This window comes from Sus scrofa, chromosome 1 (assembly GCF_054392235.1).
Source record: "Sus scrofa isolate SSC_HxYL_T2T_F1_AM1 chromosome 1, Sscrofa_HxYL_maternal_Yorkshire_Landrace_v2.0, whole genome shotgun sequence".
NCBI classification, from domain to species: Eukaryota; Metazoa; Chordata; class Mammalia; order Artiodactyla; family Suidae; genus Sus; species Sus scrofa.
The window spans coordinates 176,845,838-176,860,171 of record NC_139383.1 but is presented as its reverse complement, the minus strand read 5'-3'; the positions used below and the strand labels follow the sequence as shown (position 1 = coordinate 176,860,171).

Sequence of the window (14,334 nt, the reverse complement as noted above, 5' to 3'; positions counted from 1 at the left end):
CCTCCTCATCCTTACAGTCTCAACTTAAATATCACAGCACCAGACAGGACTATGTCCTCCTGCTGTTATCTTCAGAGCTCCCTGTCTTTCTTCCTTAGGACATGTCACAACTATAATTCATTAATGACTCATGAAATCATTTAATTTGGTCTTTCCCACCAAACTGCAAACTTCTGATGGATGAAGAGGTAGTGTGTGCTATGTTTAATGCTATATTCTCCTGTACCTGGAACATAGCAGACTCTTAATATAATTTCTTGAATGAGAAGAATATTGAAGAGAGTAAGTAAGGATGGGTACAAATGAAGGTAAGTGGAAAAGTAGTTACGTGACATTAAGATTAAGAAATAAGGGAGTTCCTGTGGTAGTTCAACAGTAACGAACCCGACTAGTATATAAGGACTCGGGTTCAATCCCTGGCCTCACTCAGTGGGTGCTGCCATAAGCTAGAGTATAGGTCACAACTGCAGCTCAGAACCTGCGTTGCTGTGACTGTGGTATAGGTCATAGATGCAGCTTGGTTCCCATGATGCTGTGGCTGTGGTATGCTGGCAGCTACAGCTCCAATTCAATCCCTAGCCTGGGAACTTCCATATGCACAAGTGCGGCCCTAAGAGGCCAAAAAAAAAAAAAAAAAAAAAAAAGGATTAAGGAAGAAAGGGGCAGTTAGAGAAGGCACAGAGTGTATTGTTTATTTTATAATGATTTTTATTTTTTCCATTATAGCTGGTTTACAGCGTTCTGTCAGTTTTCTACTGTACAGCAAGATGACCCAGCTACACATACACGTATATATTCTTTTTTCTCACATTATCATGCTCCATTGTAAGTGAATGGATATAGTTCCCAGTGCTATACAGCAGGGATCTCATTGCTTAACCATTCCAAAAGCAAGAGTTTGCATCTATTAACCACAAATTCCCAATCCATCCCACTCCCTCCCCAACCCCCTCCCCGGAGAAGTCACACATTGTAGTAACAATTTTCTTACACTGACAATGTATGTTGAGGAGGAGGAATAATGTTTAAACATGGTCAAGATCTGATGTGATTACTAAAGGGAAGAGGGGGAAGAGTCAGGAACTTGACCAAGAATTAGTAAAGGACTGTTTTGTGATAGTTGTGAAAGGATACCTCTACACAAAGACAGAAACAATAGTACAAAAATCCACTAAATCAAATGAATCAGAAAATGGATTTCTCTATGCAAAGTATAAATACTATTGACTTTATTTCAAGAACAGCACCTGATTTGACTATAAAACTTTGCCAGTAGACTTTATTAATAAGATTAAGAATGACTTAACACTGAACATATTTGTAGATAATTTGATTCTTCAAAAATATCTAAGGAGTTCCCATTGTGGCGCAGCATAAAAGAATCCAACTAGTAACCATGCGTTTTTGGGTTCAATCCCTGGCCTCGTTCAGTGGGTTAAAGATCAGGCGCTGCCATTAGCTGTGGTGTAGGTCGAAGACATGGCTTGGATCCTGAGTTGCTATAGCTGTGGGTGTGGCATAGGCCAGCAGCTGTAGCTGCGATTAGACCCCTAACCTGGGAATTTCCATATGCCGAGGATGCAGCTCTAAAAAGAAAAAAAAAAAAAAAAAAAAATTTGAGGGGAGTTCCTGTTGTGGCGCAGTGGAAACAATCCAACTTGTATCCATGAGGATATGGGTTCCAACCCTGGCCTTGCTCAGTGGCTTAAGGATGTGGCACTGCCATCAGCTGAGGTGTAGGTTGTAGACACGGCTCGGATCTCGTGTTGCTGTGGCTGTGGTGTAGGCTGTGGTGTAGGCCGGCAGCTGTAGCTCCGATACAACTCATAGCCTGACAACTTCCATATGCCATGGGTGTGGCCCTAACAAAAAAAAAAAAAAAAAAAAAAAAAACCTGAGAAGCCTGCCAGCATGTTCTTCTGTCAAGTTGTTTCACACAATCTTTCAAGTGCATAATTATTTGGTGGGAAAGGTCTTTCTTTTTTCATTGGCTGCCCCATGGTATATGGATTTTCTGGGCCAGAGGCCAAATCTGGCCAATGCAGAATCCTTTAACCCACTGTGCTGGGCCCTAGGGATGCAACCTGCTTCCTGGTGCTGCAGAGACAACCCTGATCCTGTTGTATTATAGAGGGAACACCAGGAAAGTTATTTCTTTAAGAATAGCATAAAGGCAAACAATCTGTTTTTCAGTCAATTATGACAAATATTTTATTGGTAGGATCCAAATTAACATTTTGTTGGTTCCCCAAGCCAATAAGTAAGATCAGATACAAAGTGCCACAAATAACCTACCCAATTTGCAACTACTCTCTACCTCTAGACTGTACTAGAGATGAAATAAATAGCTTCTGAATTAAGGAGTTTTTGCTGCTTAACAGTGACTACTGGTGGTTTGCTTTAGAAAATAAAACAATTCTAGGCTCACCTTCTCACTCTCCCTCCAGATGGTGCTACAGCTACAGGTGGAGAGAGTTTACAGCTCAAGCAAAGACAGCCTGCTTTATTATTATTATTGTTAAATATAACAGCTTCATCAGTTTTATTTCTTGGTATGAACTTTTCCACACTGGCCCACATAATTCCACAATACTTTCTAACTACATGACATTCTAAAACTATGTTGCAAATATGAAGGTTCTCAGTAGAATGACTAGGAATAGAGTGTGAAAAAAGAATAACCCTGCTCTTGCACTCTCCTTCAAATGAATGAATGACCTTTTTCTTCTTTCAGGATCTTCTATTATCTCCTTGTCCTTGCCAAATGGTGCTTCTACCCCTCTGGTCCCCAAACCAGTGCTGTCAATCTAGCTCCCCACTGTATATCAAGGAATACCCACAGAGATATTAGCCACTAATGTGCTCCTCTTCACCCAGAACATTTGCATTTTTAAAAGAGCCTTTTAGGAGTTCCCATCGTGGTACAGCGGAAATGAATCCAACTAGGAACCACGAGTTTGTGGGTTCAATCCCTGGCCTCGCTCAGTGGGTTAAGGATCTGGCGTTGCCACGAGCTGTGGTGTAGGTCGCAGACGCAGCTCAGATCTGGTGTTGCTGTGGCTGTGGTGTGGGCCGGCAGCTATAGCTTTGATTAGTTCCCTAGCTGAGGAACCTCCATATGCCGCGGGTGGGGCCCAAAGGAAAAAAAAAAAAAATTAAAGAGCCTTTTAATACAGAAAAATCCTTCAATGAACTCTTAAGGGTATACTGAAATTCAGTATCAGTGGGATCTTTGGCATAAAAACAAGTTGGAAAAAAAGATAAAAGCCATGCCACAAAGGCAAGTGAGAGGAAAGCTGGCCTTACTTTAGCTTCTTTCCACCTTGGTGTTCCTAACTACAAACCCAATACTGAGCTTCATTAATCAACTCACATCAAAAATCCCTAAAGGACAGCTAATTATTTAACCCTGGTCTGTAAAAACTTTGTCCTCTAAGTGCCCAGCCCCATTTCCAAATCCATCCATGAAAATCTCTCTCACAGAGAATAAAGGAAGCACTTAGTTTACCTCTTTGGAAACGTCACCAGCCTCTGGCCTTATAATCCACAGAAGTCTGAACAGTCAACTTGCACCTTAACACCTCTCGAATTCAACACGACAAAATGAACCATCTAGTTATTCACACCTAAGAGCCCAGATTTTAGAGGGGTCTTAGATATCATGTAGTATAAATTTTTTGTTATAGATGAGGAGAAAGAGATTTAGAGGAGTAGAGTGATTTGTCTAAGGCCACATAATTGATTAAAAGCAGAATCTACCTTTTTTTTTTTTTTTTTTTTTTGCTTTATAGGACTGCACCCTCTGCATGTGGACATTCCCAGGCTATGGGTCTAACTGGAGCTATAGCTGCTGGCCCACGCCAAAGCCACAGCAAAGCAGGATCCGAGCCCCATCTGCAACCCAGACCACAGCTCACAGCAATGCCGATCCTTAACACAATGAATAAGGCCAGGGATCGAACCTGAGTCCTCATAGCTCCTAGTCGGGTTCATTTCCACTGAGCCACAATGGGAACTCCTATTTCATTACTATATCTGCCATCTCACTGGCTCTCTTTTTACTTTGTTAATGTAAGGATGCTGTCATCACATATCCTGGATAAACTTAAACATAAAAAAAAAATTGTAAAATATATGCCTAGATTTTCTTCCCATCTCCTACAATTCCTGAACACTTACTTATTTCTAAGACGCTCTGATAAAATATTCTTCAGTGTCCATGTACTGACTTAACAAAGTTAAAGATCAGTAAAACATAAATTATGAAATATAGATCATAACAAAGATATTAAAACTATTCTTAAGTTTTGATTTACTTTAGCTTGCGAAACAAAGTTTTCAGTGTTTTCATCCACTGTGACAAACTCTAGCAAAAGACAAACAAAACCCCCCCCCCAAAAACCCCTAAAATTTCTTGAGTTGAGAAAATACTATTCTCAACCTTACCAAAATAGTTCAGCTGCATAAATAAAATAAGGTTATCATACGTACTTAAAGCTCTAGAATGATCCGGATTCCTTATTCCCTTTGCTCGTAACCTCTGAAGAAGAACTGTTGAGGACAATTGTTTTACAAGATATACTGCCATGGAATAGTTCTGGAAAAAAAAAAAAAGATGTAGAAAACAAACAACATATGTAAGTAAATAGGTACATCTATTTTAATCCCACAATAATAGGGAAAGAGAACTAATGCCTATTAAAACACCTACTGTGTGCCAAGCACTATTTTAGGTGTCTTCATGAACAGGAATTCGTTTAATCCTAATCAAAAAGCTGCTGACGTAATCCTACTTTTATCAGTGAGGAAAGTGAAGTGTAGAGAAGTAAAAGAACTTGCCCTAACTTTACAACTTGCAAACAATAAAGCCACTTGTATATTACCTGACTTCTATACTACCTACACTTGAAGCAAATCAATTTTAGGCACTTATACAAAAGGACATTTTAAAACTAAATAAAAACCAAGGCCAGTAAGATGTCAGTCATCATAAAATATATTTGGTAGCTAACATATATCTAAAATAGTAGTTATTTTTAAAATTACAAATTAGATTGGCATCCTATTTTTTATCATTTAATCTCTCTATATGCCTTTAACTAGTTCTTGAAAAGATCCTACCTACTTGGGCCATTATCACAACCAGCAGAGGGAATATTAAACATTTTCAAAGGGAAGCTTCTGGTTTGGCAAATGAACAGATGAATATTCATTACCAGCAGAAGGACTACCCACAGATGGTAGTAGGAGAAAGGGGATAAAGAAAATAATTAGTCAACAAGCCAAGGCAAAGTAAACGGGACATGACTGGATAAGAGAAAGAAAAGAAGTCTGAGGCTTATGAAGGTTAAGAGAGAGATCTAAGTGAGAAGGCTCACTTTTCATTTGGTGTTGGAATCAAGAGGAAGATCAAGAGATTTGGAAAGAGGCAAAAGATAAAATAATTACAGCCATCTTCTACTTATAGCTATATATAGTTTTCTATGCACTCTTAACATATACTATCCACTTTATTTAAACCTCAAAGAAGGCCTATAAGAGACAGGTAGGGTAAGTACATTTCCAAATGAAAGTATGATGATATAGAGGTACCCCCAAATTTTTTAAGTTTCAATTCTAAATTTAAAATATATATGTAATCTGCTCAAGATCATGCACCTGCGTGGTGACAAAATGGCCCTAGAAACCAAGGGAAAAAAGTAAGATGTCAGGACAACTGACTAATGACCAAGGCCACTGTAGTTCTCTATAGCTGATTTCATACACTCCCTGCTTTGACCCTCCATAACCTAACTGAATGTACATTCCAACTCTGAGTTATTTTGGAAAATGCATTCCTCCCTTATGGAAACAAGAGAACATATCCCACACTACCCTCTGGAAGACCAAATTTTCATTTAGAGTTCAGAAACCTATCCATGTTCTTAAGCTACACATTTTTTTCTGGGAAGAAAATGAAGTATCAAAAAAAGCTAATTTACTTTCATTAATAAATTTCACAATTTATTAATGAGGAACAAGTAACCTTAAAACTTGCCTACATTTTATTTATTTGTTTGTTTGCTTTTTAAGGCCGAACCCATAGCATATGGAGGTTCCCAGGCTAGGGATCCAATCGGAACTGCAGCTACCGGCCCACACCACAGCTATTGCAATGCCAGATCCGTGACCTACACCACAGCTCACGGCAATGCCAGATCCTTAACCCATGAGTAAGGCCAGGGATTGAACTCGCATCCTCATGGATCCTACTCCAGTTCATTACTGCTGAGCCACAACGGGAACTCCAAACTTGCCTAAATTTTAGAGCATACAACATACCAATCTAATTTTAAAACTAAAAGGCTTCTATTAGAAATAAAAAATCCTTATTCGCTTTTATAATTTGATTAAGGTTTCAAGTATGATAGAAACTAGAGAAATGCTAATTAACACTGTAAAATTTGTAGTGGCAGCTTGAATTTACAGAATTAGGAATTACCCTAAGGCTTTATATAAATTTCTAAGGAGAGATAAGTAGAAAACCACAACTACAAGTTCAGTGAAAAGGTATGTTCACTCTAGTTGAAACATGTAACCTGATAAGAAAAGAAGGGAAACAAAAAGAAGCAGCAGCAGCAAAAGGTCAGGTGTTAACTAACACCACTGTACCGATAACATGGAATTAAATTGTATGACACATAAACCAAGCCCCTCTCCCCATCCTCACAGTGGTATAGTATCTCTTCTGGGTAGATGATATCATATTATTCCTAACCCTTCAAAGTACTTCCTAACTCCAACTACTGGATTTGCATTACACTGATGTTTTGTCAAACGCTTTTTAAGAAGTATTCAAAACTGTCTATCAGGTTCATTGGACATTTTCTTCATTATTAAGATATGATCTACTCATTAAGTGCCCTTTACACTGGTATCTAAAAAACTCTACAAACAGTGACAGATTAATAAATGATAGATGCAGTGATTACCCTGAGGTAAGATAAGAAGTTTCAATATAGTTCACTTATTTCCTTCAAGCACTGTACCAACTCTTTTTATATATAATTTTAAAAATTGAGCTATAATGGATGTATAACATTGTGTAAGTGTTGATTTCATAATTAAATAGTCTAAGATGATTACAACCACAGCATTAGCTAGCACCAGCTCTTCCATTTACTTCCTTTGAAGACATAATACAAACATTTCTCAATGGTAACTAATAATAGACGTTAATTCCCCCAAACAGTAAGAGATCCTACATGTATTATTCAGAGCATCTTCACAAGTTGAATTAAAACTAGTGATCAGAAACTAATCTAATAAGTTATCTTCTGGGCTTTAGAGAAAGACTGATTTTCTTTCAATGTTTTACTTTAAAAAGAAGGTCTCCAACTTGTGATCAGGGTCTACACAAAGATCTCACCTGGTAGACTAATCAAATCATTGTAGATATTGTTTTCTTCCTGAGATGCAGAAGGCCTCCCATGGAAGAATATCCTATCCCTCCCGCCCCCAGTGCTATATATCAGCAACCACACCTCTCTACTCTTTCAGTTTCACACTTCTTTCATAGTTCACTGTAAACATCCTGGTGTTTATACACTTCCCTGGTAGGCTATACTAATCACAAACAGACTAAATCCAAAACATGTGCAACACTCTCTTCAAAAAGACAAAAAGGGGAAAGGTGCACTAGAAAAGAACCATTTTAAAGAATCTTATAAACCTAATGGTGACATATTAATTAGGTAAAGGAAAAAAAATAAGCTTAATAAATGAAAAAAAAGGATTTTGATAAAATTTGAAATCCATTTCTCTCAAAGCTATCCAGTAAAAAGGAGGATCATGGGAATATGTTATTGATGTAATTAAATTTTATCAAAAATTAATAGCAATCACATTATTTAATGTTGTGACACTAGTTGTATTCTCATTAACATAAAGAACAAGTCAAGCAGTCCACTAGCACTCACACTATTTAACACTGTTCTGAAGGTTTTAGACAGCAGTAGAGAACAAGAACAATAAATTATGGCATAAGAATTAAGATTATCATTATTTGTATAATGATATATCTCAAATGCAAAACTGCCTTTCTGGAAATACCAAGAAAAAAACTAAAAAGCTATCAGAACCAATACATGAATTTATGTATTAAGTGAATATTCAACAATGACTAGCTTTTAAGTAAACAAACAATAAATATATTTTTCATAAAATGTAATAGAAAAAAGATTTATAATAGCAGTAATAAAAATAAACAAGAGGAATCAATAAAAAAGATTTATAAGAAGAAACCTATTAAATTACTAAGGAACATAAAAGAGGATTTTAATAAATGGAGAAACATACAATTCATGGAATAAGAACATTAAATATTGTAAATAAATTAATCCTAGGTTGATATACAAATTTAAAAGCAATCTCATTCACATTCCCAGAAAGATTTGGGGAAATAATGCAGGGGGAACATGTCTTACTCCCAGTAATTACTTTCCCAATATTTCCACTTTCCTCGAGGTCCCATTTCTTCTCTCACTCATAGCAGACTTATCTCACTTCCTATCTCACAGACATAAGAGAAGTCAGCAGATCAAAGTTTACTCATCTCTCCAGTACCAATCATACTCACTCATCCAGTCCTTTTTTTTTTTCCATTTAATAAAGAAGTCCTCCTAACTATAGTGAGTTACTATGCAATTAACTATTGATTATCCTTTCTCTCTCTTGTATATATTTTATCTCTTCCTCTGAAGAAGATACCTGCCATCATCTTTTATGATGATGATGACAACACATTTAAGACTCTCCCATGAAAGCAAACAACTTTCATCTCACATTTCCCTCCAGCTCACACTTACCTCTTTGCAAAGCCACACATCTACAACTAACTCTACTGCCTCACCTCCACCTAGTCACAATCTGGCTTCTCCTCCCATCAGACATCAAAACAGCTCATGCTAAAGTCACCTTCAGTTTCTAACTCAAAAAGTATTTTTTTAGGCTTCAACATACTTGACTTTTCAACATCTGTTCAATATTGCTTACCATCTCCTTTTTTGAAACTCTTTCCCTGGATTCTCATACCCACCCTCCATTCTGCCCCACCTCTCCAGTACTACTTCCCCATGTCCTCTGCAGGTTCATTCCCTTCTATTCAGTATTAAATGTTATAGTTCCTCAAGAATAAGTCTTCAACACTCTTTTTTCCCCTACTCAATATATTTTCTCTATAAACAATGTCAGCCTGCTTTTATGGCTCCAATAACCACCAATATGCAGATGGCTCACATTTTTTTCCTCTAGCCTAAACTTATCCTCTGAACCTGGATAACCTAACTGTCTATTCAGAATGTCTCAAGGCATCTCTAACTCAAAAACTTCAAAACTGAACTCATGATTGTCTTCATGTAGTCCTCTAATATTCCATCCTTCAAAGCAAAGCAAAAACACACCTGATTTCAGTCCTTTTTTAGTGTTTACTCTTTGTTAGCAATATCATCATTTACTTTGTCCCTCAAGCCAGAAACCAAGGAGTCATCCTTGATCTCTCCCTTTCTCTTAGGCCCTGCTTCTGATCTATCACTTAGTCCTACAGATCTACCTACTGACCTCCATCCTCAATGCCACCACTTTAATATACTGTTTCTCTCATTAATACTTCAGCAATTGTAAGAGGTAAATTCTCTGCAGGATTTTGGCCTCCATTCAAGCTGTTCATTACTCTGAAGAGTAGCCTTTGCTAAAGAGAAATATAGCCGTATAAACTTTTTGCTTAAAAAGAGATATATCCTTAACATTATTACCTCAAAGGGCCTGCATGGTTTGGCCCTTTTTTACCCCTCTACTAGCCTCATCTTGTATACTGCTCTTCCCCAATCTATGTGCTGTAGCCCATACTTGTTCCCTTTCATTTTCTTAAAAAGAACTAGGCTCACTCCTGCCAGTGGGTTATTCTGAAGGTTGTTTTCCTCTGAACTTCACCTAACTGATTCCTTCCACCCTTCTCTCAGCTCCTAGCTCAGTCATTACTTCCTCAGGGAAACCCTGCCTGACCTTTCTCTGGTTCAAAGTGTCCTTTAATATGCTTTAAAACCACCATATACCTTTCCTCTATAGTACTTATGAGTTAGTGAACATAACATGAGCTCGTATCAAAAACTGTAATAATGAAAACCATTCTGAAACTGTGCCAGCAAAAGAATGCTAGGCTAAGAAACAATATAAAAAAGTTCTGAAACGTACCTAAGATAAATGAAAATCAAATATATATTAATGGTAGTTTCTGAATTGGCATCTATTTAGTTAATGGTGTTAGAACTAGCTATTTGAAATATTAAAATACATTTTTATTTCCTACCACACACAAATTTACAATGGATTAAATATGTAAAGGTAAAATAAGAAAACTGAAAAGTAGAGACAAAAATATAAACAAATATTTATGTAAGACTGAGAAGGGCAGATTGCCTAAGCATGATGGGGGTTGAGAGGAAAGACTACAGAGAAACAAAACTGAGTAAGATTTGGCTCCATAATAATTTAAACCTTCTACACATTAAATAATCATATAAATAAAAATAAGAGGTAACAAATTAGAAACAAGTTTGTAACATGTGAAAGAGGGTTAAACCAATATATAAAGAACTCATAAATCAATAAGAATTAAAAGCAGCACTAGAGAAATAGACATTGATATAATTTAAAAATGTAAATAATCACAAACACAAATATGTTCAATCTCAGTAATAATAAAAGGAGTAATAATTAAAGCAATGTGGTACCATTATTTACCTATTAAAATTAGTAGAGATGTTAAAGAAAATAAAACTCAGTGTTATCAGTCAACAGGCATGTGAATAAACACTGAAAGTCAGAGAATAAATTTGTACAACATTTTCTGGTAAGGCAATCTGCCAATGTACACAAAATTTCTTTAAATTCTGCATACTCTGACGCAGCAATTCAACTTCTGGGTATTCGCTGTAAGGAAATTAACATGTATGTATGCAAAGTTCTAACTACTAGGATAGTCTTCAAAATGTCCTTTGAAATATTAATGAATCAACCAAATAAATGTTAACATTAGGTAATAGGCTAAATTACGGATACTCATATTGTAATATGATGTAGCCATTTAAAAATCATACAGATGAATACAAAATGACATAGGATGGTGTTTATGAAAATGACTGAGTTATCAGGTTATAAAATACTGGATACTGCCAGATACCTTTTTTAGATCCCTTTTGTGTATGTGTGTGTCTTTTCAGGGCAGCAGGTGCGGCACATGGAAGTTCCCAGGCTGGGAGTTGAATTGGAATTGCAGCTGCTGGCCTACACCACAGCCACAGCAATGCCAGATCTGAGCCACGTCTATGACCTACACCAAAGCTCACGGCAATGCCAGATCCTTAACTCACTGAGCAAGGCCAGGGATGGGACCTGCATCCTCATGGATCCTCGTTGGGTTAGTTACCACTGAGCCATGAGGGGAACTCCAAGATCCCATTTTTTTTTAAAGAGAAATTTTGAAAATTCATTATGAGACAAAAATAAATCCTTTTGTAACTCATTTTATAATATCACTTCTTTATAAAGTTCAGGTAGCCCTGGAGATTAACCCTTCCTTATAATACAAAAATCTGATAGAAATAAAAATTTACTTACTCTCCCAATTTCTGCAGTCCATGAAACAACAATGGTGTTTGGTACAGTTGTGGACAATCGGACAAGTGAGGTGATATTAATTGGTCGGCTGGGTCGCTTTGGTTCCACACCATTTTTAGTAGGTGGAAGATAACCCTAAGGATGAGATACAATTTATTTTTACTTAATATTTCCACAGTCATTTCAACTTCCATTCCTTAAAAAAAAAAATCCTACAAGCTACATATTAGAAAATATGAGTATTTTCATTTAAAAGTAGCTAAGTAAATATTTAGAAGAGTTACCTGTATGTTTCCCTAAACAACTCTATAGCTTCTTTACAGTAAGCCTGAGAAAAATATTGGCAATAGAACTGAAAATTCTCTAAAATTTAAGAATCCAGCTGAATTCATAAAAGAGTTGAGTAAGTATTTAAAAACGATTTTAAAGATGAATAATAGCAACCCCCATTCCTCTGTTAAAGGCACAGCATTCTTCAAATCTCTATTTTACCACAAGCTTCCAGATTCACACAAATATGTCCGAGGTTTTGTTGAAATAATCTCTTCTTCCCAAAATTCAGTACAACACTAAAGCTACCACATCCAACTCCAAGTCCTAGACTTTATCTCTATAGCTAATGTCACAGCTGTTAATTATACAAGTGTTTCACTTAGTCACATGAATATATATCTAAAGAGGTTTTTCTTAATGAAAAACTATGATTAACAACAGCTGTGATGACATTTGCTAGCTATGCTGTCAATGCAGTTAAAAAACAGCTTTTAGGACTTACTGGAAGGCTGCAAGGTTTTGTATTCACTTTCACACAAAGATTGGGTGGGAAGTGATCTTCTTGTGGACAACTGGTTTCTGATAAACAAAACCTAAACAATAAAGGTAAGTTTAATTTTCATTATTAAAAGATGGCCTTATTAATATTTTTGAGCTATCAGTTCCATAGCTAATCTAGAGATGGACAAACTTATTAACAAATAAACAAAAAAAAACCTATTAAAACTAGACATTTCGCAAGATGAAAAAACATTTTTGAACAGGTTCAAAATAAATAATTCTGTCACTGTAGAGTTTCAGTAGTCACAACTACCAAGTAGTTTATAATATTTCCAATCATTTATTTAAGCCTGTTTTTTTTTAAGGGAGGAAGGGGAGGCGCTCTATGAATAAATTTAAGAAATTCTGAATCAAAAAATCAAGTTTCCTTAATATAGAACTTCCTAGAGTGGGGCTAATAAGCACTATAACTTTTTAATAGGGAAATATTTGGCGCATCTCAAATTTATTTGTCTATGAAGCATTTTTTTTCTGGTTCTGAGCTGAAAATGCTAAAGACCACCTATAGGATCAAATTCTTTTCACTAAACCCAGATACTCCATTATACCCTGCAAACTGAAGATACTGAACAATAACATTATTTGTATTATATCCACATGTATTTAGAATACTATTTTAGAAACTCCTGAAGGAGTTCCTGTCATGGCTCAGTGGTTAAGGAATCCGACTAGGAACCATGAGGTTGTGGGTTCGATCCCTGGCCTTGCTCAGTGGGTTAAGGATCCAGTGTTGCCATGAACCATGGTGTAGGTCGCAGACGTGGCTTGGGTCCGGCATTGCTGTGGCTGTGGGGTAGTCCGGCAGCTACAGCTCTGATTCGACCCCTAGCCTGGGAACCTCCATATGCTGTGGAAGCGGCCCAAGAAATGGCAAAAAGAAAAAAGAAACTTATGAAAACATTTATTTCTAAATTAAATGCTTGAGCTTTTGGGAAAACCAAGGACAGCCAAATAATTTGTAAATTTTCATTCTACTCATAGATCAAGAAATAAATTACTAACTGCTATTTAAAACAACTTTTTTTTTTTTTTTGGTCTTTTTTGCATTTTCTTGAGCTGCTCCCATGGCACATGGAGGTTCCCAGGCCCTACCAATCAGAGCTGTAGCCATTGGCCTACGCCAGAGCCACAGCAACGTGGGATCAGAGCCGTGTCTGCAACCTACACCACAGCTCATAGCAACACCAGATCCTTAACCCACTGAGCAAGGCCAGGGACCAAACCTGCAACTCAATAATTACATCCTTATTACTAACATAAATCTGAGGATTATTCCACCTTTACAGAATGTTCACAGCAGCTTTGAGTTACATGTTAAGAACAATACTATCTCTGAATTCTGTGAAAGTCACCATGTACAAACATCTTCTCTCAACATCTTGATCTGTCAGCCATGGAATCTGTGTGGGAAGGTCCACAAAATGGGACAATTTGCTATGTAAAATTTAATGGGTACCTACGTATATCATCTTTAAGGAGGAACAACCTATACTCCATCAGATTTTCAAAGGGATTAAAGATCCATATAAAGGTTGAGATTTACTAATCTAAAAAGATTTCCTCAAAATGTACTTAGCAAAGAGATGTCAAAGCTCATAGGATCACCTCTAGCCCTAGCAAAACCTTCTATTACAGACCAGTTCTTTACAGTGCAACAGTAAGAGACTGCCATAGTTTTGGGTTTTTGTTGTTGTTGTTGTTTTTAAATGGCCGCACCTACAGCACATGGAAGTCTCAGGCTAGGGGTCAGTGGAGCTGCAGCTGTTGTCCACACCATAGTCATGGCAACAGTGGGTTTGAGCTGCATCTATGAGCTACGCCATAGCTTGCAGCAACACCACATCC

The 14,334-nt window shown here is 36.9% G+C and overlaps 1 protein-coding gene across 10 annotated transcripts in view; it reads right to left on the bottom strand.

Moving 5' to 3' along the window:
* Positions 1-14,334, bottom strand: part of PIAS1 (protein inhibitor of activated STAT 1) — a 325,250-nt gene that overhangs the window by 37,770 nt on the left and 273,146 nt on the right. For all 10 annotated transcript variants that reach the window (XM_084979204.1, XM_084979209.1, XM_084979202.1 and 7 more), the window contains 3 exons: positions 12,431-12,521; positions 11,656-11,790; positions 4,492-4,597 (listed from right to left, as the gene is read on the bottom strand). In XM_084979204.1, coding sequence (XP_084835330.1) covers positions 4,492-4,597; positions 11,656-11,790; positions 12,431-12,521 — 332 coding nt within the window. The remainder of the gene's footprint in view (positions 1-4,491; positions 4,598-11,655; positions 11,791-12,430; positions 12,522-14,334) is intronic.